The following is a 26,300-nucleotide window of genomic DNA, read 5'->3' on the forward strand; positions in this document are numbered from 1 at the left end:
AACGGCTTATTCTTCTATTTTTAAAATTGTTTTGAAATTAGAAGTGTTTCATCCTGATTAGTTAATCAGCGAAAGCTTTTAATGGCACACATCCTAACAAAAATAGTCAAGTAGTTCAATTTATGAGTTGAGTTAAACATTTTTTGGATTTAAAGATAACAAAAAACTCACTCAAAAGCCAAAGATGCTAACTTGCATTTAATTGCCCTTTTTAGACCTGTGTTAATCTTAAATGTTTTTTTTTGGTTTTTGATAAGCTTTGGATTTAATTTGTTTTGTAAGACATCTTTGCTAAAAAGTTAAAAAAATAATATTTTTCTTCAATATTTAATAAGTTTTTTGTTTTTAAAAATTTAAAAGCTGCAAATCTTTTGGGTAACCATAAAAATAAAAAAAATTCATATTAAACTTCTTTAAATGAACATTTAAACAAACATTTCCCCAAACATTTCTATTGACTAAATGTATTCAAAAATGTAACTAAAATAATCAAGAAAATAATGAAATCGATGGAATTTTTTTATAATTTTTTTTATTTTAAGACCTACATTTCTCTTAAACAACAATATGTATATACTTATTTATCACACCACGTTTTTTTAATATCACATTCATGTGCTGTTATAAAAGTATTTCGGTTATGCCTAATGATTTTTTAGTTCCGGTCGACTTTATTGACCTCTATTTTAGCTTCATTAGGGGTCTCCTCGTTATCCTTCAGAGCCAATCTATCCGATTCAGCTTGTCCATACCATTTCCTCTTAATGGTTAGCAAGAAACCAACTGCTATAAGAATGCAACCGAGAACCAACAATCCCACTCCAGTATATCTGCCAATAGCCGGCAGATTAAGCGCCAACTAAAATAATGAAAATGAGTACAAATATTTTATGAATTCTGGTAAGAAACTCACTTTAAGTTCTGAGGCCAGTGCTTTGTCGATTTCTGCTCGACTGGCGGTGGTAAAGAGAGGTGCATAGAAGCTGGGAAGGTCCTTCAGTATGCTGTTGGAAAATGTTTTCAAAATATTAATAAAATATTTAAAAAATAATTAACACAGTTACTCACTCGATAACGTCATCAGCCTCTATCAACAAGGTGACCATGACATTGGCATTGACCTTCAGGGGCACGCCCAACTTGCGCTCCATAATGATATAGAAATTGTTCCGATCATAGTCGGGCTTGTAGCCGTTGATCGTGCTGGCATAGCTCTCATCGGCGTACATGAAATGATCGGCGGACAGGTACATGGGAAGTCCCTCGGCACAAGGTGCTAGATCGGTGGCTCCGGTGGCAGGACAATTATCCGGTTGCCTATCCACAGGACACCAGCACTTCGCATTCCCGTTGATCTGACCATTGTCGAAGGTGTTCGGTGTTATTTCGTACTTCCAGCCCGTGATGCCCTGGATCGTTTCGGTTTCTCCCGTAAACTCCAGATTTATAATACGACAAGTATCCGGGATGAAGATCGTCAGGGCCTTCTCCTTGGGCTCGTCGGGCACAAAGAGATCGGTGGTGCTGCCATTCAGTCGTCCACACTCACCCTCGTACCAGCCCGTGTGATTCTGGCCCTTCCAGAACTTTATTTCTCCCATTTCCTTGATGTCACCCACTCCCGTGTGGACGGTGAAGGTTCCTTCGAAGTCCTTGGAGCCGTTGCGATTGAGGAACCAGGCAAAGTGATCCGATTCGACTTCCGGGGCCAGAGGATTGTTCTTGGCGTAGTGCAGGAACTCATCGTAGAAACTGTCGAAGAGCCACTCGGCAGCCGTGTAGGTCACAAACAGATGTCCTCCGTTCGTATTCAGAGCCTGGTTGAACATGAACTTCAGAAAGGCGTTGCTATTTCGCATTTGGTTGGCAGCAGCCTGTTAAGATTAATCAATTATTGCAAATTACTATAATTCCAGAGAGAAACTAATTTCACACCCACCAGCGACGGTAAATGCGGGGCAGTAATTAAATCGGTTTGCTTGCCACCGGAGAGCTCTTCCTCCCAGAACCAAGTTCTCCTGGGGTTAAAGGTCACCGTTCCATTAGCATGCCATTCCAGATCCACTTTCTTCCTGTCCTCGCGATAAACATAGGGCCCCAATTGTTTGAAACTGGGCTTCACCCCAAATGCCTGGACATCGGCGGCATTTGTCCAGTTCCAAAGATACATGTAGACATACACGGGAATGGGCAGCTCCTCCCATTTCTCAAAGGTCTTTGAAGTGGGTGTCAGCGGCAAGGCCTTTAAGCCGAATAAATCGTTAGTATTCCTCATTTATTTTATTTCACCCTCTCTTCACCTCACCTTCACAATCTGTGTGTCTATGAAGCCGGGCCAGCAGATTATGGCCAAGAGTCCGGAGACCGCGAAAAGGGTTCCGAATCCGAAGACCCAGACCTTTTGCTGGGTCACTCCACAGCAGCTGCAACACATGTTCGGGCGGAACAAAGACTTCCAAGCGACTGCCAGCGGAAAAATCGCACTAGTGTTTTTATTCATGCACCACTTAATAGATTATCCACTAGTAAATAAAGCGGCGGCTAATCAGCAGGTCTACTGTAATAACTCGCTTGGTGGTTTTGTTTGCTCAACTGATTACGAATTGGGATTGAAGTGTATGTATGGGACAACAAGAGACCTTGATTAATGCAGACCACTGCACCGAACTTCTTGTGGGTGTTGCCTTATCAGCCAGACTACTTAATACAACATTAAATACCAAAAACACTTGGCAACTAATATCAAATGGAAGGTATAAACCACTCAAGGTAGTAATTACCATCATTCCGTTACGTTTCAAGAAATACCTTAAAGCTGAGATCTAATAAATGTTTAAATTTAAAATTTTAAATAGTTTACTTTTTTATTTGTTTACTTTTAAATGTTTTAAATTTTTCAGAGGTAGTTAATTAAACTACAAATAACATAGTTTTATTTACTTATATTAAATTTACTATCAAAGTCATCTCTTTATGGTTTTGTAGATTGATTTCTGATTCTTCTCTTAGAAGCACTCAAAACTTCTTGATTAATCTGTAAATGCGGTCAACTTTTCCTGCCTTGAGTCTCTCTCTTATCGGTTACGAAGCTTATGTGTGTGCTTGAAATGCAATTTTATTGTCAGACTCTATATAAGAGGATAATCTAATCTAACGTGTTGAAATTCGTTTCATACTATTATGCATCCATCTGGTTTGCCAAAAATGTTGGTTTGTCGCCCCATCGTGGTTAGCTACTTTTCGAACTCTATTTTCACCACAAAATGTGCCGTGACTGCCGGCAAATTAATAGCAGACAGATGTGTTACCTTAAATCTTTGTGGCCAATTGAAAGTGCCACAAATCATTTGGATGTAAACATAACATAACACGGCAGAAAAGAAGTAAAAATGCTAATTCGCGAGCGTATCTACAAAACACTTTCAAAATGATTATTAAATTTGGTTATGTTTAGACAATAATTAATAAGGCTTCTAGGCTTTTTAGATTAGCAATAATTGGAATTACTTAGCCGCAAATGCAAGACGAACTATCAGTATTTCAATAGAATGTGTTGGCTTCTGTTGATTTCCCCATTGCACTTCAATAAATACATAATCAGCAGACGTAGCAAGATAGTAAGTTCGGACGAAATTCCATTGCAAAGTACATTATTAAATGATCGGAATGTGTGCATTCTATTTAAGGGAATTCATATAACTAAGTTCATTTCCTGATGAAATTGTAGTAAAATTGCAGACTTATACTAATACCATTTCCTTACCATTGAATCACCGCACGGACATAAACTCTTTTCATATTTAATTGATTGTTGAGTTATAAATATAATACACATACACACATATATGAATATTGGATTTGCTATATAGGAAGAGTACGACGACTGCAGTTCAGAACATTTCAGCAACATCAGCATTTTTTAAGATCCACAAACATCGGGTAGACATGTAGAAATACGCCATTTTTTGTCTTCAGTTGAGGTACCCATTTCAGTTTAGGCCTCGATGGAGCCCTCGGCTTCAAGTTGGGCCTTGCGGCTTGGCTGCAGCAGAGATTGGTTTTTAATTATTAAAAACAATGTGTTTCAAGGCTTTATGTTACCTTCGGGTGCATCAGGATGAAAGGCAGCTCAGCGCAGAGCTCGCCGCCCAAAGCGCCCAAGAAGAGTTTGACCTTCACAGCATAGGAGACGATGATGCCAAAAGCATCCCTGGCATCCTGACTAGCAATGCTAAAATATAATATTAAATTTAATGTAAGATTTTAATTTATTTTTTGGTTAAAATTAATACATGATAAGTATGTCTTACCAAATTCTATATTAAACAAGAAAGGAAGCAAACTTCGGCAAGCCGAAGTTTATATACCCTTGCAGCTATTGCAAGAATTAAATATTTTTGAAAACATTAAAATTATGATTTACTTGCGTATATGTCTAAAAACATTGAAGCAATGATGATTTGCAGCTCATTATTAGGTAGTTAAATTATATAATTTTATTATTTCTATTGGAGCTATATGATATAGTCGTCCTATTTTGATGAAATTTTAACCGTAATTCTGAAATATTTATCCATTACTATATGTCGAAGAACTTATAGAAAAATTTTAAAACACCAAAGTTATATTTTTTTTTATTTACTTTTATGATTGTTCCTATGAGAGCTATATGCTATAGTCGTCCGATTTTGATGAAATTTAAACCGTAATTCTGAATGATTTATCCATTACTATATCTCGAAGAACTAAAAAAAAAAAAATAAAAAACAGAAAAGCTTTAATTTTTTTTCATTTATTTTTATGATTGTTCCTATGGGAGCTATATGCTATAGTCGTCCGATTTTGATGAAATTTAAACCGTAATTCTGAAATATTTAACCATTACTATATCTCGAAGAACTAAAAAAAAAATTAAAAAACAGAAAAGTTATAATTTTTTTTCATTTATTTTTCCGATTGTTCCTATGGGAGCTATATGCTATAGTCGTCCGATTTTGATAAAATTTAAATCATAATTCTGAAATAATAAACCATTACTAAATGTCGAAGAACTAAAAAAAAAAATTAAAAAACAGCAAAGTTATAATTTTTTTCATTTATTTTTCCGATTGTTCCTATGGGAGCTATATGCTATAGTCGTCCGATCCGGCTCGCTCCGACTTATATACTACCTGCATTAGAAAGACAACTTTTGGGAAATTTTCATGCAGATAGCTTAAAAACTGAGAGACTAGTTTGCATATAAACGGACGGACAGACGGACAGACGGACGGACAGACGGACAGACGGACATGGCTAGATCGACTCTACTAGTGATGCTGATCAAGAATATATATACTTTATAGGGTCGGAAACGTCTCCTTCACTGCGTTGCAAACTTCTGACTGAAATTATAGTACCCTCTGCAAGGGTATAAAAAACAATTGTATGAAAATTATAAAAGTAAATGGCAGAACCGTTTTTTAAACTTTAACAAATTATCTAAGCGTTTAACAAACATTTTAAAATATTGATGTAAATAATTTTTCCAAATTATCTATGCATCTAACCAATATTTTAAGGTATTAAAATGTATATTGCTAAGTATTGTGTCATGCACTAAATTTAAGTAAAATGGTAATGTTTTTTTTTTTAATATTACTTTTTTTATATTTAAAATAACTAAAAACCGCAATGTAATTAGTGAACATGTTTATATTGAATAAAACTGGGCCTTTTTCAGGTACTAAGAAGGATAATATACTTACAGTGTGGTTGAGGCCAGAGCCGTTTCCTTGCGCTTGATGTCCCCCTCGACGGCGATGCCCGCGCGGTCGCAATTGGCCACCAGAGTGGGCACCAGGTACATGACCTTCTGCAGACTGGAGCCCGGGTTCAGGGGGCACCCCTCGCTCGTCTCCATGAAGGCGATCGTGTTGCGGAACTGGCCGTTCTGGAAGAGCACCACATCGACGCCCTGCTGGACCATGGCCTTGACCTTCTTGACCACCTTGTTGGAGTTGTTGCGCACGCAGATGTTCACCGAGATCTTCTCGCCGTGGTGGTACAGCTGCTTGTCCAGGGTGACCTCCAGTTCGAGTTCGCCGGGCGACAGGAGGAAGTCCTTGCGGACGACAGTGCAGGGCTGGATGCCCTCCTTGGTGGGTGCGTACTGCACCTTGCGGATGCCCAGATTGATGGTGCTGCGGCGGTGCGAGCGGTCGCAGTCGCTGTCCCCGGTGAAGATTTTCACGAAGTACTGCACTCCGCAGGGCTGGCTCTCGTCACTGGCCTTCTGCTGGAGGACCACCGAGGCAGGCGAGCTGGGCGGCATCTGCATCACGAAGGGATAGGCATTGGAGCCCAGCTTCTTGAGCAGGCGCTCCTGCATCTTGGTCAGCTGGATGTCCTGCTTCTGGGGCGGACACACCTGCTGCGAGACCAGGGTCAGCTCCTTCTGGAACCTCAGCCCGATCATTTCGTCGTCCTCGCGTCCATAGCGGAAATTGCAGACCAACTGCACGAATATCTTGCGGTTCTGGCGCACGTAGTCATCGTCCAGCACCACGATGCCATCTGCAAAGGGAGGCTAATTAATCGGAGATTAGGGAAACAATGGCCCAGCCACGTGGTTTCGGTCCGGTCATGTAGCTAATAAGCTTGCTTTGCTGTTAATGCAGCCGTCTTGGATTGCATAAATTACATCTGAATTTAATTATGCCTTAGGGGAGTTCATATCTGCTGCCGATTGCAAGTTAAGTTAAAATTTTCTCATCAAGGATTGAAGTATTCTATGGTTTCTGTCTGACTTTAAAATTGGCATCAGTTTCAATACTATTATATTTACAGAGAGTTTTGTAAGGGGAAACTATTTATGTGAGAAAATTTTAAAAACAGCAAAAAAAGTTGAAAGATTAAAATAAAATATAAATTATTTGTAAAGTGTTTGAAAAATATCTGTATTTACAATATTTTGCTTCCATTGGAAATGATTTTAATACACTTTGTATAGTTGTTTTTTTTTTGCGTACTTGTTTTCCATTTTGGCTGATTTGCATACATATTGTTCGCTTTATTTGCTAAAAGCGCAAACTAATAATCAGAGTCGTACTGAATGATTTTTTCAGTTGTCCGTAGACGTAAACAAAACAAAAATATTCCGTTGCCGTGGTGTTTTTTTTAAGTTTTGTCCATTGAGATTTTTAAGTCGTAATTTAAGCTGTATAATTTTCCCTTTTTTGTGATACCCACCAATTGGCTCCACTTGCGTGATGGAATCCACAAAGTCACGCCTGTTCATGTAGAGCGTGATCATGTTGTTCGGGGAACACTTCTTAAAAACCTTGAAGTTGACCACCATTTTGAGGCTGTTTGTTCGAAATGTTATGCGAAAGTAATGCAAATGAGTTAAACGATTCGCGCTCGAATGTGTCGGGATACGGCGCGTTGCGTGGTCCGCTTGGCTATTAATTAGCGCTCATTGGCAATCCGGCATTTATACCTGGCATTGTGGCACCTGCCGCCCCTGCAAATTCAATTAGCCGTGCAGCAGAAATTCAGCACTCCTCCCGTAGCGAATTACTACGGCTTCTGCAACCTTGTTGCGTGGTGTCTTTGATATTGACATTGCAGCCGCCGGGCCAAATCGATGGCTTGAGCATTAAATAATGTCCGTACAACACGGCGTATTAGCAATGCAGGGCACAAAAATACAGAAATAGACACCGAAATCAATACAGTTTACATATTTCGGTTTGTTGTTTTCTCCACTGCATGACGCATTTATACACAAAGATTACGTGCATTCTCATTTTCCTTACCTGTTTACGTAATTCTTTTTAATTTAATTGAGGCTTTTACAATCCTCTGGTAAGTACTGATAAGCGGGTCGCTTTTATGTCAGTTACGAGTTTGTTTTTGAGCCGACTGCTGGCATATCAAAAAGTTTGGTAATTGAGGAATTAAAAGAAAAAATTTAAAATAATTGCAACTGCAAATATCATATTCTTAATTATGCCTCATTAATAATCTCTTATAAATATTGTATAAAGTGCGTTTAAGCCGCTGGATAAAATTTCATTAATTAATCAGAAATAATTATGCTTTTAAATGGCAATGACGAAAAATTATTTAATTAATTATGTGATATTTTTTTAAAAGATTTTTAATCGTACTATCCCCAAATACTTTTAATAAATATTTATATTAGAAACACTAAAACTAACAAAGAGAATTTTGAACGAACATAAGTCGTATATTTCATACAAAAACTAACCAATTTAGTTTCCAAAAAGTTAAAGTGTAATTTCGCACCAACGAATAAGGTAATTTTGTGTAAATAATGAGGCATAAGCACTTAAACTTCACCAGCAATTGCCACTTAAAGAGCTTGCACATTCAATTATGTTAAAATATTCTATGCAAAGCTCCTGCCACCCTAACCATTCGGCCATTGCCATTTTATACAATGAAATCGCATTAGCATAAAGTAGGCTACTTAACAAAGTCAATGAACGTAATTATTATACTCCTGACATTAAAAATATGAACAAAGTTGTGTGAAATATATTGTTCTTTATTGTGTGGCTTGGGGCCGGGAAAGTGGGGATTTTTCCAACTACGCTCGCATTCTATATTCGTGTGTGGAAAAGTGGGGGAAAGTGGCGGCGGACAGTCGCCAAGGGTCCAACAAAACCGACAATGAGGCCCTTAATAATAGCAAAACTTTTGCACTCACGACGTGTGGGCCAGCAGGGAAATGGCGCTGGTTATGGGCTTGTCTCTCATTTAAATACGTTACAAGTGAACTTTTCGGGAGGCGTGGACATGGGTTCGTCCTGGGGAGATGGCAATATGCTGTAAAATGTGTCATTTTTAAGATTCTGTTAAGAAAATGGGAAGAACATTTAAAATCAATTAAATTCGATGCAACGAACCAAGTGAGGAATCTCAAGAGATATTTTCCTCCAAAGTTCTTAATTTTTAATTTAATTTACCATTTAATTGGCACAGCAATAAGCATTAAATTAGGTTTTAATTTTAACTTTTTGTGTTAAGTTTAGGAAATTGCATGCAATAATAAGTTTTAAGTCCGTAAAGAAAAATTCAGCAAATTTAGTTTCAAACTTAATCATCCAGATTTTCTGAAGGCTTAAGCTAGTTAATTTTAACAACACTTAGAATAAAACAATTGCCGGCGACCGCAAAACGCAGGCTCTATTATTCGTGTGCAATTGTGCAAGATGCGAATGGTATTAACCCAGATCCGATGGATGGATGGGCACCTCTTCGGACTACCATAATTCTCAACTCCCTCTTAAAGCGATTGCGATTTAAACTGCTTCGGAAACAGTTTGCAACTATTCTTCTCCTGCGGCCCACTCGAGAGCTAATTTGGGCAATTCAATTGCCCGACCAAGGCGAGACAAAGTCGTTGGCCAAATTGCATTGCACAATCAGCGCGATTGCCACGGTCCGAACTGTGGAGTTGTGGGGTTTGGCCAAGAGCCCAGAATACCAGAACAACAGAACAGGCATAGAAGTAGAAGTCGGTGCAATTGTCGTTTGGACCAATCGACGGACAACTGGAGCCAACGTTCTAACCAGAATTAGACTGAACAGTAAGAAAAAGTTTTTTTATAAGAAATTTGTATTTACAGAAGCCTGTTATTTGTTAAATCGGTTAAAATAATGAATGCAACAATGGCCAATTGACCACAGCCATACTGGACAAAAAAAAAATAAAAATGATGTCGAACACTATAGTTTATTATGTAAGCACTCAAATTAATAGATTATGTTTTTTTTTACTTTTAACGTATTTATTTATAATTAGCTGTCAAACCTTATCGTTCAAAACATATATATATTTAAGTATAAATATAGCATAGCATACTTTTACGTAAATTTGAAAAGAAAATATAAAACTAGTACTATGAACTTTTAAAAATAGATTTTTGAAGTATGAAATCAAATGTAGTTCTCTATAAAAATCACAATTTCTTCCTGTGTCGCATTCTAAGTACGGGAAACAGGGCCGGGAACTTTCAGGTGGCAGTATGGCCCGAATCACCTTGATGCATGGCCGACATCTGCCATTGAAACGTGCGCTTGGGCGCTTGGGCGGCCACAAAGTTTTAGGCCAGAAGTCGGGCGCTGAGCAAGGCAACTCATCAACCTGATCAGGGCCAATAGCACGGAAAATTGCAGCGGGACCGAAATTGTTGTCTTATGAAAAGTAAAGGCAAACAGCATTGGCGCCCAGCCATTTCCAGTTACCATTAATGGGAGGAAGGACATGTCGCACCCTCCAAGAAGGAAAAAGGAGGAAAAACTGGATAAAAACACTGCTCGGGTGCTGCATGAGCGGACTTGGCAGCAATGTCGTCGCCGTTTGACGATGTGCAAACTGGCAAAGTGACAGCAAATGGCGCGGAAACAGTGTGTGCGCCAACGTCAACTAATCGTGGGTGAACAAAGCATTGTGTATACGGGCACTGGCACGGGTATATCCATATATACATATGAAGTTGAGTTCAGTTGCTACACAAAATCCGCGCTCTGACGTCTGTGCGTGTGGCAAAGTTGTTGTTGCCAAGGGCTGCGGACAGGTAGCTGTTGTTGACGCCAGTCGACTGCAGGTGCGCACCTGTCTGGGGGCTTCATGACGGCCACTAAGATTGCCTTGACAACTGCATTGGCGATGGGTTAAAGACGAAAAGTTTCTCCAACGAAAGCAAATGTTTGATTTAAATGAAGGAACCATAAATATGTGCAGTATCACAACCACCATTACCAACTATTTGATGTCTTTTCAAAGCCGCAAGCACAAGACGATTCTGTAAGACGGAAACTAAACGTAAACTAAATTATATGATCGATAATTTCGAAAAATTTTTATTATTATTATCATGTAGCTTCTAAACATACTATCCATATAGCATTTCCTTCACCACTTTTCAGTAATATGCAATTTGACATAAAGAGACACCCCAATTTGGGAACACCAAAACTGATACCACCCCAAGGTCTTTGAATCGACTCAACAGATAGCAAACTATGCATATGAGAATATTTAACAAAAAAGCACCTCAGTCAAGGAAAATGCCCGGAAAATGTGAGAGTTTCCTTTCAGCGGGCCAATTCGCTCCGTACGTACGTGTCATAAGCTCCGGAGCTGGCGTTGTCCGAAAAATACCACTATTGCCGGCTAATTTCCCAGGTGCATGCTTGCTTGTTAAATTGATGTATAGCAGCAGGCCAAGTCCGAACCCAAGTTCGAATAAGGGATCAGGGGCATCCGGATGAAGAGGGGCTGGGATAGAAGGGCTGCAGCATAACTGAAAATAATGTGAAAACGCCGCACACAACAATGGTTGCATCGGAGGCACCTGTACAGGCCCCTCCCCCCCTACTCAACCCCTGCACAGACCCTGCCCATCCAGGACCGGTATTTGCGGTCGGGTTTTTGACACACATTTTGCCGATGACATGTTCAATACACAAAGCTGCGTGCTTAAGTTCGCTCATCCGTATTGTTGTACCATGGAGCTGGAGCCCCGACTACATGTAGTGCTCAATATTTGTGGGCAGCACGTGTTTAGGGTTGCCACAGCGCCGTTGTACTCCGATAGCGAGTGTGTGGGTTGTCAAACTGGCTATTTTTAAGTCAAATGAAGACTTATTTTAATTCATATTTCTTAAATGATATTTAAATTTAATTTTGTATGTTTTAAAATATGTTTGGCACTCATTTTGAATATTTTTTGAAACAGATGAAAGTGTAGTACTTACATTAAACATTTAAATTTAAAGAATGAAAAAATATTTATGTTAAATAAAATATTAAGACTATATATTAGTTGTTTAAATTTAAAGGTTTGATTTGGCTTATTTTACTATGTATAATCAACAACACTGTTGTGATTCTGCGTGCGCAGATATCAACTTCATTTTTCACATGATTCGAAAAAAAAGAACACAGCGAAAAAGAGTCCGTTTTCGGTTCTGGCTTTTCGCTTTAAAGTACTCTTAGCCGGCTTAAATTTGCATTTCAGTCTGACAGCGGGTGTCAAATAAATTTGACAATATATACTTTTTTCTTTGCCTACTTCCAAGAGCCACATTATCCTATTAAGGGATTTAATGGAGTCACACACGCGCGCAACTTTGTCTCATCATAAATCTGAGAAGCCAGCACAGCGGGTAATTCTCTGTGGAGCGTAAAAAATGGCAGAGGGATGCCAGGGCATTGTTTGATATATTTACCTCATATCAGATATTTATGCCTTTCACTTACCAGGTACCGTATGGATTTATGCCGCAATGATTATGGCCAATGGGCAAAGTTGCCACAAACACTCAACTTTACCTCAAATTAGCCGACAGCTTAAGGAGTGGTCCCGGTTATTCGTGTGGCATTTAAATTATTTTATCTGCACCGCAAAAATTTATGAATTTCAGAAACTTTCTAATAACACCCAAGGGACCGTTTGTGGCCGCTTGGCCAGTGAAAATATATCGTCAGCCATTTGGCAAACAAACTGTGTAATTGTTACCACGTTGAGATATCCAAATTTTGACGTCTCGTCCTCTCATTGCTTTTGTGTTTTTCCAGAAGTAAATTTCGCTGAATCTGGCTTTAAAATAATACGCGATTCGTGTGACTTACAAAGTTTTCTTCTACATTAATCGAAATCAAGCGACAATCGTTCTTGGAATAACTTCATTGTAGTCGGCTTAAACTTTGCCCACTTGAGACGCTTTAATTGGTTGCGCCATAGTTGTAGCTTCTTCCTCCCTTACCTCTCAATGCCTTAACCCCCTAACGCTTTCGGGGCCAATTCTTTTTCCATTCGTTTTGGTGCGCATAGTTTTGCATCTGGGACGAACCGCAAAAAAAAATCTTTTCGATTTTGAATTTATTTTTTTCATGTCCTGGAGTGCTAATGCAGAGGGAGAAAAAATGTACACCAATTTTTGAATTTTACTAAAGCACTTGCCATTTGAATATTTTAAGACAAAATATTTTATGAAGTGCTGTGATGTTTTAGTTTGCTTATCTGTTTTTTACTGATAAAACATTTTTCCAGACTTCTTAAATTTATTTTAAAAACATTAAGGTATTTTTTTATTTAGATATAGTTCACTTTCATAATTTTACACATGTTATTTTCTCTCTGCATAGCAGCAGCAGCTCTGCTATAATAAAATTCGTGTCCTGGCATTTCTCAGCAGGCTTGTCACACGTGTCGAAGCGTTGTAGAAATCTCGGACCCCCGGCTCCGTTTTCCCTTTTTTTTATGTCAAACCCCCGTGGACAATTCAAATTGTGCATTTGAGCTCTCTATATGGTTGGTACTCGAATGCGTTGATATGAGCAGTGGACAGCTTTTTTTCCTATCTGTCAGAGGTTAAGGCCTAATGGTTTTTGCTTGCAACTTTTGCAAATGAAAATGAAAAGCAATTAGTACTGACAAATGCGTGCCTTGACATTGCTCCAACTGAAGACATGGCCTGTCATTGTGTTTAAACGATTTGTCATGACAGCAAGACGAAGGGCTTAATACTTGGACGAAATAATGATTGATGGGCTGGCGTGGATGGTTTGAGAGAAAACAAAAGCATTCAATAAAATATTTTAACTGATTTAATTGGAATAAGAATTCTCATTTAGTTTTTGAGAAACTCTTTATTTAATCTGTTAAATGATTTGCAAACAGCATAAATAAGCGAATTGAGGCCGTTTAAAAAGCTAAGATAACCTTTGATTTCCAGGATTAAGTGGGCAAACGGTTTAAAAAAGGCTTAATTGATAGCTTGTTTTAATTAGACAATAATGGAAAAAAAGTACTTTTGCTTCATTTTTTTACAGCCAAATCAAACATTTGGGCCTGATTAAATTGAACTTAAAAATTTCTGTTAAAAGTTATAAAATTGGCAACAGTTATTTAGCTAGGCTGATCATTGCATCAGCTAGATAAAAGCAAGCTGCTATCAAAGAGCTAGTTAACCTGGCTTCAATTTAATTTAATTTCGACACTTTTCTGCACTCTACCTAAGTAAACCAATAAAGAAAAAAGGGCCGGCGAAGGAGCAGCCTGAGACGGAGGCATGGGGTCCTGATGCTCTTGCTCCTGCTGCACTGCACCAAAGTTGAGTAAGCAGACTGATTAAATTTACACATCGAACCGCAACTGTTGCACCCCGGCAAACGAAAAAGTAATAAAAAGCAAGGAGTAGGAGCAAAATTTATATCTCCGAAAACGGGAACAAAGCTGAGCAAGTCTCCAGTCTTCTGTGCATTAAAGTAGGAAATCAATTGATGGCTTGCCGAGCAGATGGGAGCCGAGTGTCCGCCCTATTTTCCATCGTCAATTGCTTGTAAGTGGGTGGTTGTAAAAGTTTTTATAACCGGACTGAGTGCACGCTGCGTATGAGCAATGCCAGCTGCTCGGCTTCAAGGGCCCTGGATGCACCAAATTAAGAAAAGATGGAAAAGTAGTCGAATTCCATGCGCTCCGATCGAATATCTTCAGTGGCCATTAAGGATTTTCCCACAGCCCATGCCCATCTGAGAGGGGATCGCTCACTTCAAATGTTAATAAGAACGGACAGGCCACGCCCCTTTCCTCCTGCCTGCCGCCTCCTTCCGGATGTGTCAAGTGTAGCAATATTGATGTGCAATCTAGAGAGCTGCAACCGCACTGCTCAATTTGCATTCGCCAGGCCACTCGACTGCTGTGCAATTTGAAATGCATTTTCAATGCTCCGGCCGCACACTCGGGAGCCGGTGGAGGGCCTTTACAAGCACCATGCATAAATTCAAATGTTTTCCCGGCCAATAAATGGCAGCCGGACCCAGCCTGGACATTGTCTCTAAGATATATGAATCGGCAAACAGATGGTTTGCCATTTTTACAGCGCCGCATTATGCACCGAGTTGGCTGAGACCAATAAGCTCTGTTTGTCTATTTAAAAAGTTTTAAGCTATATCAAGTTATAAACGCAAATATAGGTAAGGGAACATTTTACGAGAGAAACATTTTTCATCACAAGAGACTTAAAACTCCAGGTTTTTTGTCACTTTTCTGCAAAGCTATTTTTCGGGAATTATTTTAAGAGTTATATCTTTAAAAAAACAACTCACTATTTCAAAAAATGTAAAGCAGATTTTGAGACCTAAGCTACAAGACTTTAAGAATATACCACTTTGAAATCATATGCCTGAAGGTCTTTGGTCACTTTGCTGCAGAGACGATTTTTTCGGAATATAAAGAAAGGGGTTACATCATTAATGTTGCAAAAAATCGACCCAAAATTTCAAACCAAGTTTTAAACGCAGATTTTTAGAGCACTAAGCCAGAAGACTTTTAAGACATAGCACTTCTAAATCTGGTGCTTGACAGAAAAGTTATAGAATTAACACTGTAGGTTTTCAGTCACTTTTCTGGAATGATATTGATCGGAAATTAATTAAGGAGTTTCATCGTAAAAATAACAATTCAAAATTTCAAAACAAAACTTAAATGAAGAATTTTAGAGACCTAAGCTACAAGACTTTAAAGGTATTCCACTTTGAAATTGGATGCCTGAAAGAAAAGTTATGGATTTAAAACTGCAGGTTTTTGGTTACTTTTCTGCATAGACGATTTTTTCGGAGATTTTGAAATGGCTTAAAAATCGACCCGAAATTACAAACCAATTTATAAACGCAGAGACTGAAGCCCCAATACTTTAAGGATATGCCAATTTGAGATCGGATGTTTACAAGAAAAGTTATGGAATTAAAACTGCAGGTTTTTGGTACCAGTTTTACAATGCCTTTTTTCGGAAATAATTAAGAAGATATTTAAAAAAATTGAAAACACAAAATTTGAAAACAAAATTTAAATGCAAATTCTAAGAAACTTAAGCTACAAGTGTTTAAAGATACACAACTTTGAAATCGGATGAGTAAAAGAAAAGTTATGGATTTAATACTACAGGGTTTTAGTCACTTTTCTGCAAAGACGATTTTTTCGGAGATTTAGAAAGGGGTTACATCATAAAAATGGCTAAAATCGACCCGAAATTACAAACCAATTTTTAAACGCAGAGTTTTAGAGACTGAAGCCCCAATACTTTAAAGATATGCCAATTTGAGATCGGATGATTACAAGAAAAGTTATGGAATTAAAACTGCAGGTTTTTGGTACCAGTTTTACAATGACTTTTTTCGGAAATAATTAAGAAGATATTTCAAAAAATTGAAAACACAAAATTTGAAAACAAAATTTAAATGTAATTCTAAGAAGCTTAAGCCACAAGTGTTTAAAGATATACAACTTTAAAATCGGATGAGTGAAAGAAAAGTTATGGATTTAAAACTACAGGTTTTTAGTCACTTTTCTGCAAAGACGATTTTTCGGAGATTTAGAAAGGGGTTACATCATAAAAATGGCTAAAAATCGACCCGAAATTACAAACCAATTTTTAAACGCAGAGTTTTAGAGACTGAAGCCCCAATACTTTAAAGATATGCCAATTTGAAATCGGATGTTTGCAAGAAAAGTTATGGAATTAAAACTGCAGGTTTTTGGTACCAGTTTTACAATGCCTTTTTTCGGAAATAATTAAGAAAATATTTCAAAAAATTGAAAACCCAAAATTTGAAAACAAAATTTAAATGCAAATTCTAAGAAGCTTAAGCCACAAGTGTTTAAAGATATACAACTTTAAAATCGGATGAGTAAAAGAAAAGTTATGGACTTAAAACTACAGGTTTTTAGTCACTTTTCTGCAAAGACGATTTTTTCGGAGATTTAGAAAGGGGTTACATCATAAAAATGGCTAAAAATCGACCCGAAATTACAAACCAATTTTTAAACGCAGAGTTTTAGAGACTGAAGCCCCAATACTTTAAAGATATGCCAATTTGAGATCGGATGATTACAAGAAAAGTTATGGAATTAAAACTGCAGGTTTTTGGTACCAGTTTTACAATGACTTTTTTCGGAAATAATTAAGAAGATATTTCAAAAAATTGAAAACACAAAATTTGAAAACAAAATGTAAATGTAAATTCGAAGAAGCTTAAGCCACAAGTGTTTAAAGATATACAACTTTAAAATCGGATGATTGAAAGAAAAGTTATGGATTTAATACTACAGGTTTTTAGTCACTTTCCTGCAAAGACGATATTTTCGGAGATTTAGAAAGGGGTTACATCATAAAAATGGCTAAAAATCGACCCGAAATTATAAACCAGTTTTTAAACGCAGAGTTTTTGAGCACTTAGCCACAAGACTTAAAAGACATAGCACTTAGAAATCGGATGCTTAAAAGAAAAGTTATAGAATTAACACTCTAGGTTTTTAGTCTCTTTTCTGGAATGATATTTTTGGAAATTAATTAAGGTGTTTTATCGTAAAAATAACAATTCTAAATTTCAAAACAAAACTTAAATGAAGAATGTTAGAGACCTAAGCTACAAGACTTTAAAGGTATACCACTTTGAAATTTGATGCCTGAAAGAAAAGTTATGGATTTAAAACTACAGGTTTTTAGTCACTTTTCTGCAAAGACGATTTTTTCGGAGATTTAGAAAGGGGTTACATCATAAAAATGGCTAAAAATCGACCCGAAATTACAAACCAATTTTTAAACGCAGAGTTTTAGAGACTGAAGCCTCAATACCTTAAAGATATGCCAATTTGAAATCGGATGTTTACAAGAAAAGTTATGGATTTAATACTACAGGTTTTTAGTCACTTTTCTGCAAAGACGATTTTTTCGGAGATTTAGAAAGGGGTTACATCATAAAAATGGCTAAAATTCGACCCGAAATTGCAAACCAATTTTTAAGCGCAGAGTTTTAGAGCACTTAGCCACAAGACTGCAAAGACATAGCACTTAGAAATCGGATGCCTTCAAAAAAAGTTATAAATTTAACACCATAGGGTTTAGTCTCTTTTCTGGAATGATATTTTTCGGAAATTAATTAAGGAATTCAATTCAAAATTTCAAAACAAAACTTAAAGGAAGAATTTTAGAGACCTAAGCTACTTTAAAGGTATTCCACTTTGAAATCGGATGCCTGAAAGCAAAGTTATGGACTTATAACTGCAGGTTTTTGGTATCTTTTCGGCAAAGCCATTTTACGGAAATTTAGAAAGGGGTAACATCATAAAAATGGGAAAAAAAATCGATCCGCAAATACAAACCAATTTTTTAATGCAGATTTTTAGAGGCTTAACCTACAAGTCCTCGAAATGGGATGCCTAGAAGAAAAGTTATGGATTTTGAACTGCAGGTTTTTGGTAACATTTCGGCAAGGCCATTTTTTTGGAAATTTAAAAAAAAAAATCGATCCGCAATTACAAACCAATTTTTTAATGCAGATTTTTAGAGGCTTGAACCATAAGACTATAAAGGTATACCGCTTTAAAATCGGATGCCTGAAAGCAAAGTAATGGACTTAGAACTGCAGGTTTTTGGTAACTTTTCTGCCAAGACGATTTTTTCGGAAAAAAAGGGGTTACATCATAAAAATTGCAAAAAATCACAAAAATCAAATAAAGTTTTTTAGGCGCGGCTGACAACGGCTTTAGTTTATTCTTAAATCAAATAACAGACTTCGTTAATCGGCATTACTGTCAATCCCATTACTTTTAAAAGATCTAACCTCAGCGGGCTAAATCAAAGCGAACTGATGCAGCGGCAGCTTGTTCACAATGCAATCAGCAACAATAGCAATCCGAGTGCCGTATCCAACTTGCCGCGGAAACGGAAGCAATTTTCATTTGCGTTGAGTTTGGTTTTAGCCTGGTGTCGTCCTTGCGGTCGCTTAGGAAACTCTGCTCGGTTGGCGGGAAATGGAAACGGAGGGCTGGAAAATAGAGCGGTGGGAAAGGAAGGGTCGGAAAACGCAGCACATGCTCGGCGACATGTTACCAACATAATTTCAGATGCCACACAATGGGAAAAGATAGATGGGGTGGCGCAGGGCCAAGAACGGAAAACCGCAAATGATGCAAGTGTGCAGTGCAGTAAATGTGAATTTTTATTAAATAAATTGCTGGCAGGAAGACCTTACCATTTTTCTGCGGATTCCACTCGGTTTTAGGAATAACGCGTATCGCTTTTGGTTTCATAAACAGTCACACTTTATTATGGATTACGGTTATTGCTGTGTAAAATAAATACAATTTTTCGACTTAAGATTACGTGAAAATGCCAAGTTCTGTTATTGATTCAAGGGGGGAGGGGAACCGAAAATCGATTGGGCTTCAGTTGATTACCAGCTTTTTCTTATCTGAGTTTAATTTGGGTTTTCAACGATATATCTTTGACATGCCTTAATAGCTAGGTTTATATAGTGTTTTATGTGTCTGGGAAATCTATGCCACTAACTACGTGCTATTTAAATGTTTACGTTTAAATTCTCAAACAGCGGCTGCTCAATTTTTAATCGCGTTGGCCAAATATACAAGTTGCTTACCATTTATCATCGTTTTTTTTCGCTTACAGATTACACATTCAGTTTTTATGGTTCGCTTGCCCTAATACCTATGTACAGAATATGCTCAGTTTTATCACATTTGAAATGTGTCAAAATGAATTGGGGGTGTTTGCCTTAATTTAGACCAATTTTATATACAGATGCGCATAAAAAAAACATTAAAATGAAGTTACAAGTATCTTAGTGAAACACTGGTAAAGTTTGTTAATTGTGATAATGGCAGTATGGAATAATTTGGGCCGCATACCGCTGGGTATAAGCCAAATGATGATGATGATGATGATGAGCGCCTGGAGTGATTAATGAACTTAATTGCGAACTCAAATCCTAATTACTGCATTTCAATGTGACCTCGCCGCATGGCCATTAATTATACGCCCCGTCGTCCGGTTTCGGTAGCAGTGCAAACTGCAGAGTTGCCAACTCTCCTGCGACTTACGTCGGTGTCGTGCCAACTGTTTGCTGAGCAAACTTGCCGGCCAACGTGGATGCACTGGCTCCAGCTGGTCCCCTGGGTCAGTTGACGCTGACCAGCGGCTCCAGCGTGCTGCTCAGATGCACCAGCTGCTGCTGCACCTCCCGCAGGCTGGCCAAGCTGCCGTCCATCTCGTTGTGGTGCAATTGCGATTGCGATGTGGGTGGTGGCGGTGGTGGGGGCAGCACCACAACCACAGCCTCGGCGGGCTGAGAGGGTGCTCCGGGGGGCAGGACAGTGGCCGCAGCGGCCACGGCAGCCAGGGTTGTAGCCGAGCCCGGCGAGTGCGACACACTGTACATCAGGCTGCCCATATTGGGATGCTGCTGGGCAGGCGGCGGAGGTGTCGGCAGCATCAGCTCGTCAATTGTGCAGACGCGATCGGCCGCGGGAAAGGTAAAGTTGATTTCCTTGCCCTTGTCCTCGGAGAATCCGTGGACCGGCGTGCTGCCGTTGGCAGGACTGTGGCTGAGGCCACCCTGTCCTTTCGATTTCGTCCCATTCGGACCCACCGGAGAGGTGGCCAGAGTCAGTGTGGTCGTCGTGGTGGGCGAACTGCCATTGCCCAGCGTTGTAATCGTGGTCGCCTCCAGATTCTTTTCCAGGCACTTGCTCTCGCCTGGGGGGTCAGCAAAAAAAAAGATAGAAATGAAAAAGCAAATTAGAACAAGCTGTAAAACTCCTGTTTGCTACAATGTCACTGTACTTAATAATACAACATTTAAAAACTTACAGCATTTGAAAAGAACAATTTGAAGCTATAAAAAAGAAATGAAAATATTTGAACATAAAAAAAATATGATAACTAAATTTGTTTAAATATTATATTTAAGCTAAAAAAATTTGTTTTAATTCATTAAAATAAAAATTGTTATATAAAAAAAAGTTTTAGAATTAATACAATACTTATAAACAAATAATGTTTATTTATTTAATTGAAAATTTTTTAAACTTCTTTATTTTGTAAGTTTATTTAATATTTTTGGTCGGTATACTACTAATAATTTGAACTTAACTTGAAGCTCCTTTTACTTGAGAAGTTGAATTAAATTTTAATTATTAAAATAGAGAAGTAATTCCATAAAAACATTATTGAAGAATTTGGACAAAGTCATTAATTCGGACTTAATTTAAAACTATATTTTTGATTAGTTTAAGAAATAATTATAAAAAGTCTGTTAATTTTTGTCGAATATTTTTTAAAGTGCTTGAGTGCAAAATAGGACAGTGAAAGGCTGCGGCAGCATCACAGTTTTCCAAATTTTTCTCAGCTCTGAGAACTCCTTTTAGGAGTGTGGGTAGCTGTGGTGGAAGTTTTTGCCTTCTGTCAGCTGAAATTTTTCTTTTTTTTCATTTGCCCCCTCCTTTTATCGTGGGAATCGAATTTTTGTGTGGGCCAAAAAGTTTCAGTTGTGGCCGGGCGACAGCCTCTAAGGCCATTTTATTGTTTGTGCAGAAATGCTACAATTGCGTAAATTCAGAAGTTTGCTTTTGTTTTCCTTTGGCCGGCCCTCTGCCCTTTTTGTTCCACTCAGTGTGTAGAGTTTCCCCCGAGTGCGTTCTGCTGAATGCTTTATGTCGAATGGGGGATGCCCCAGGGCCAATTTCAGGTGAGCACAAACATTAACGCCAGCGAAACTTGGTCAGTGTGAAATTTATTTATTCCCCCAATTAAGTGGGGAGCGGGAAAGCTAAGGGCCCGGCATAATGAAGCACGTGCCTGTAATTAATTAAGTACGGCGACTTTTTCCTTTTTTTTTTAATTTGGTGAATCATGCGCGTGCCAGTATCCGGCACATAAATTTTCGGATGTCGTTGGTCTGTTTTTCCATCGCCGCCTGCACTTGGCAAATTTCCGGTGTTGCCGGACTTAAGACACTCACCTTTCACGAACTGCAATTAAATTTAAATTCAGGTGCTAATCTGTACTTACTGCCATTCAGATGGTCCTCCCTGGTGTAGTAACGAGCTCGATTTTTCGAGAAGCAGGCCACCAAGGACAGTATAATGACGGTAATTAGCACAAAGATGATGCCACCCAGAATGGCCAGAGTATTGAGACCGCCTGTCGGTTGATTAACAGAGATTAAAATGTTAAGGTAATTGCATTTGCATTTGCATTTTCTGTTTTTATTTTTGGCTGTATTGCAGGATCAGTAAATAGCGCAAAAAAGTCTTTATAAGCTTTGCATATATTTAAGGCGTTATTTACTGTTTGAAATTTTTGGTAAACAAAAATAATATATTTTTTTAAATTGCTAGATATTTTTAAAGTGTTTCCCTTAAATATTTGCGGTTTAATTTAATGTTACCGATTTCTTACCGTGCTCAAGAAAGTTATATGAAGTGCTGGCGGCGTTCTGCTCCTCGTCGGTGATGAAGGTCAGACACGTGTGCAGCCCGTTGATGTCCAAATTATTTATTTCTGCACCTCGCAGGCTTTTGGGCAAAAAGCAAATGGGATACGTATCCCATTTCCACTGCAGCTGCATGAGGAAAAATAGAGAGAGGGGGTGAAACGAAAGTGAATCAACTAATGGTGGCAGTGTTGTAAGGCATCATCAATCAGCGAAGGCTTTGAAAACTAATTGAAATTGAATTTTCATTGCCACTGACGCTTATTTTATTTCCAACTGAAATTCCACTTACTTGGCGCACGACGTTTATTAATTTCCCCATGTGACATTCGTCGCATATCAAAGGATTGTTGTCGAGTCGCACGTTGCGAATGCCTTGGATCCTGAGGGCCGTATCCTCGCTGATGCCGTGTAATTGATTTCGAGATAAATCCAAAAACTGTTGGCAAACCGAAACGGGGCCAACAAAATGGCCAGAAAAGTTCAATTAAAAGTGCATTACAAGGGGGTTGGACAGAGCGAGGGGATGGTAAACAGCAGTTTAATTTTTATTGGAAATGTCTGCTGGTTAAATGACAATTAGCTTAGGAGTACATAGCCTGCACTTAAAAATATAAATGTACAAATTAGGGGTTATCAAATATTATTAACTAAAGTGAAAAAAAGTCATTAAATAACTTTTTATAAAAAATTTGGCTTACATATAAAGAATAACACAAAATCATTACCTTTAAAGTTTTGAAATAATAACAATAATAATAAAATATTTTAAAGTTTCCATTTTGTATGAATCCCACAAACTGCCAATTAATAAATTTAAGAAAACCCCAGAGTTGTTTAGAGTGCAGAAGACATAAGAAAGTTCCGGCAATCAGGAAAAACAATTTGGTAATTTTTGGCCGGCCACAATAACAGGGCTTGAGTGAAGTGTATAAACAATTAAATTCAATTAAAATAAAAGGCTTAATGGCTATAAAATGATTGTTCTTGCTGCTCTGGCTGCTGTTGTTGGTGCCCAATAAATTTGCCAATGTCAGTGGCAGCAATAACAGAAAATTCGATGGCAGGACTGTGGCAAAAAAGGATCCCCAGCACGTCACCGAAAACAATCCGCAAGAAGAGTGCAAGGATATATGGGGGATTTGTAGGAGGGGCTGACTGACGGTGGGCACGTACAGAAACCAGGGTGACACACAGACAGACATACCCTGAATCCCCATCCTTAAAGCCACGGCATTGGACTGTTGTCAGAAATGTATAAACAGAAACAGAAACGGCAAACGCTAACGAAAACAGCAAACAGCCACCACCCTACTCTCGAGTAATGGTTACCTTGGTGCCCTCCTACTATCGCAATGTTTTACAGTGAAATATTCTACAAATTGGCCAGAAAGAATCAACAGTCCTGGCTGCAGAACAATAGATCTCCGGAATAAGTGTGTGTGGCAAGCCAGGCTGAGTTATTGCCCAGCCGATGCGACTTCTGTGAGAGACTTACCTCCAGTTCTCGACACGGATCGATGACCTCCAGGGCCGTGTTGTTCAAGGAATTCCCGGAGATATTGAGATATCTCAGCTGCTTGAAAGGGTGCAGCAGGCCAATGGGCATTGTGCCCATATCCGCAATTGCCAGGTGGGTGAGCTGAGGAATGAGCTGCAAAAGTGGTTTGGAAAATGCAAAGGAAATATGAAATCCATTGACAAAATGGCATCATTAAATATTGTGGTTGTTGAAAAGAAAATGTTTTATAAACAAAAATTCCAGCCTTTTACTTATTCTTTGTCGATAAAATTTTTATCTTTCTCATGGTGTGCTAAAAAAATTTTAAATCTTAAATTGCCTACGTTTCCACAGTTTAAATAAGATTTGAAATTAGATTTAATTTTTGGCTTAACCTATAAGATGCATAAATAAAACCAGACTCACCTCGAAGGTATCGCGCATTTCCCTGAGATCCATCAGCACATTGCCACTTATGTTGAGGGTCAGTAGGTTGCTCAAACTTCGAATGGACTGCGGCTCCAGACGAACTAATTTGTTGTAGGACAAGTCCAAGAAGGTCAAGTTGGTCAGCTGCAGGAAGGAGTCGTTCGGCACTTTGGCCAACCGATTGTACGATAAATCTAAAGAGGTTCAAGGAAAAACCCGCGTAAAAAGGAAAGAAATTGAAAGCAATTCAGAGTTTTTAAAAGACCGTCGCGGAGTGGCTATTATTTCAATGGCTCACCCAAATGATTAAGACTCTTCTGCATGCGAAAGAGTTGGTCCACCACCACGGACAATTGATTGCCGTCCAGCAGAACTTTGGTGAGTCGCTTCACATCCCGGAATTCATCCTTGTCGAGGAACTTGAACTGGGCGACAGAAAATAATTGGAAAAACTCTTCGAGGGGAGGAAAACTCGCGGAGACAAACCTCGTTGCGTCCCAAATCCAATTCACTTAAAAGCGGCAATAAATTGTACATCTGCGGATTGATTTTTTTCAGCTGACAATTGCGGCACTTGAGCACTTTGAGTTCCTGCGGCAAAACAAACCCGTGAGTTTCGCTGTCAAAACAAAGGATAACTATGTAGTTGAAGGCAACTCACCGGGACATCGCGAAACACATCCGGCTGTAAATCCTGAAGCGGATTTCCGCTCAGGTCCAGATACTTGAGTCTGCTTAGCATGAAGAAGTTGCGCTGCACGAGCTCCACAATCGAGTTGTCGGCCAAATTAAGACGTCGCAGATCCTTTTTGGGGGCGGCAAAGGAGAAGCAATTTAACAAGTTTATTACGGCACGCACTGAATTAATAATGTTTTACGATCAGGCACTACAGCTACGGCTAATATTGCATAAATCAGGCAAATATTGCCAGGGACCGGAAACTGCCAAAAAAGTTGCAAACGCAGCACCGGGTTTTCCTGGGGCCCGGGAAAAGTGGGGCAGAAGAGGGAGAGGAAGTCACCAGAGCGCAGTGCGCTGCGCAAAACAAAATCGAAAGCACATTGAAGACAACGAAACTAACTTCTGTGCACTTGCGCTTCCGCCAGTTGCCCCGGCAAAAGTGGAAAGGAAAGTGGACCAGGAGAACTTAAATTCAAGCACGTAGAACTTTTCCTTTTCGCCCCGAAATGTATGCAACAAATTTGCAGCAGCAACAAGGCTATTAAAAACGCCGCACAATTTATTACAAACGGGCCAAATGTAGTCCTGCAAAAATTGCAATCATCTTTGAGATTAAACTTGTAGCTGATGCGGCTTACAAACATGTGCAATTTATAGGCTTTTGTACAAATAACGATGTATAATAGATTTTAATAAGAATTGCAAGATTTTGATATTAAGCTTTTCGTTCAAAAGTTAAATTAAATTAAATTAATGCTTCCGATATAAATTTCAATTAATTTAAAATAATGAGTTGAGATATTTCGACATTAAAATATTTAATTCTGACTATATAAAGTATCCATCTTTAATTTGATTAATTTCAATATAAAATCTGAATATCGTTTTGTTTACCGCAAAATATAAAAATATTTTTCAACATTCTTTACTCAGCAACCACTATCTGTTTTCCTGGGTAATGAAGTTGAACAACTCTATAAATTACATCAGGAGATTGTATGTCAAACACATTGCGAATCTGATGGATGCAAACAAAAGGCAATCAATCAACAGTTCGTTATGTACTCACCGTCAAATGGCGAAAAGTCGAGCTTGCCATTCGTAAAATTTTGTTTTTCGATAAATCCAATTCCAGCAGATTATCCTGGCCCCGAAAGTTGTTCTCCGTGATGTTGGTTATATTGTTCTTGGACAGATCTGCAACAGAAATTATGGCGGCAATTGTGGGTTTATTCTCGGTTTTATGTAAATGACTGCTTGTCAGGGCGATATGTATGAATAATGCGCAAAAGTGTAAATAAGTAATAAATACACAGTATTGCGCAAATTTTTGACTTTGCAGTCCGGACTTATAGACTTTAAAACCGCGATTTCCT

General features: G+C 38.4%; 3 protein-coding genes across 6 annotated transcripts in view; all 3 read right to left on the reverse strand.

The window, feature by feature from the left end:
* Window positions 1-520: 520 nt before the first annotated feature.
* LOC128262515 (protein croquemort) lies at window positions 521-2,486 on the reverse strand. Its single transcript, XM_052996820.1, has 5 exons — window positions 2,306-2,486; window positions 1,940-2,242; window positions 1,069-1,874; window positions 914-1,004; window positions 521-859 (listed from the first exon to the last, which is right to left on the reverse strand). The coding sequence occupies exons 1-5, from the start codon at window positions 2,432-2,434 to the stop codon at window positions 656-658; spliced, it is 1,533 nt and encodes a 510-aa protein (XP_052852780.1). The 5' UTR covers window positions 2,435-2,486; the 3' UTR covers window positions 521-655.
* A 1,295-nt stretch (window positions 2,487-3,781) lies between these two features.
* Window positions 3,782-7,459, reverse strand: LOC128262438 (phosrestin-2). The gene is made up of 4 exons (XM_052996704.1): window positions 7,231-7,459; window positions 5,748-6,555; window positions 4,102-4,231; window positions 3,782-4,042 (listed from the first exon to the last, which is right to left on the reverse strand). The coding sequence occupies exons 1-4, from the start codon at window positions 7,337-7,339 to the stop codon at window positions 3,995-3,997; spliced, it is 1,095 nt and encodes a 364-aa protein (XP_052852664.1). The 5' UTR covers window positions 7,340-7,459; the 3' UTR covers window positions 3,782-3,994.
* An 11,641-nt stretch (window positions 7,460-19,100) lies between these two features.
* The window catches only part of LOC128261928 (insulin-like growth factor-binding protein complex acid labile subunit), a 52,033-nt gene continuing 44,833 nt past the window's right edge, over window positions 19,101-26,300 (reverse strand). For all 4 annotated transcript variants that reach the window (XM_052995877.1, XM_052995876.1, XM_052995874.1 and 1 more), the window contains 10 exons: window positions 25,994-26,121; window positions 24,904-25,047; window positions 24,729-24,833; window positions 24,541-24,667; window positions 24,240-24,436; window positions 23,811-23,966; window positions 22,605-22,751; window positions 22,279-22,441; window positions 21,889-22,020; window positions 19,101-20,574 (listed from right to left, as the gene is read on the reverse strand). In XM_052995877.1, coding sequence (XP_052851837.1) covers window positions 19,997-20,574; window positions 21,889-22,020; window positions 22,279-22,441; window positions 22,605-22,751; window positions 23,811-23,966; window positions 24,240-24,436; window positions 24,541-24,667; window positions 24,729-24,833; window positions 24,904-25,047; window positions 25,994-26,121 — 1,877 coding nt within the window. In that variant the 3' untranslated portion in view covers window positions 19,101-19,996. The remainder of the gene's footprint in view (window positions 20,575-21,888; window positions 22,021-22,278; window positions 22,442-22,604; window positions 22,752-23,810; window positions 23,967-24,239; window positions 24,437-24,540; window positions 24,668-24,728; window positions 24,834-24,903; window positions 25,048-25,993; window positions 26,122-26,300) is intronic.

The sequence above is a fragment of the Drosophila gunungcola genome, unplaced genomic scaffold (assembly GCF_025200985.1).
Source record: "Drosophila gunungcola strain Sukarami unplaced genomic scaffold, Dgunungcola_SK_2 000001F, whole genome shotgun sequence".
NCBI lineage: Eukaryota > Metazoa > Arthropoda > Insecta > Diptera > Drosophilidae > Drosophila > Drosophila gunungcola.

What these genes read in the sequence shown, in the direction of transcription:
- LOC128262515 (XM_052996820.1), bottom strand. Translation starts at nt 2,434, where the DNA reads ATGTGTTGCAGCTGCTGTGGAGTGACCCAGCAAAAGGTCTGGGTCTTC. An exon ending in TAGACACACAGATTGTGAAG is followed by an intron (nt 2,243 to 2,305) that starts GTGAGGTGAAGA and finishes TTCGGCTTAAAG; the next exon opens with GCCTTGCCGCTGACACCCAC. An exon ending in GAGGCTGATGACGTTATCGA is followed by an intron (nt 1,005 to 1,068) that starts GTGAGTAACTGT and finishes ATTTTCCAACAG; the next exon opens with CATACTGAAGGACCTTCCCA.
- LOC128262438 (XM_052996704.1), bottom strand. Translation starts at nt 7,339, where the DNA reads ATGGTGGTCAACTTCAAGGTTTTTAAGAAGTGTTCCCCGAACAACATG. An exon ending in CACGCAAGTGGAGCCAATTG is followed by an intron (nt 6,556 to 7,230) that starts GTGGGTATCACA and finishes CTCCCTTTGCAG; the next exon opens with ATGGCATCGTGGTGCTGGAC. An exon ending in TCATCCTGATGCACCCGAAG is followed by an intron (nt 4,043 to 4,101) that starts GTAACATAAAGC and finishes TCTCTGCTGCAG; the next exon opens with CCAAGCCGCAAGGCCCAACT.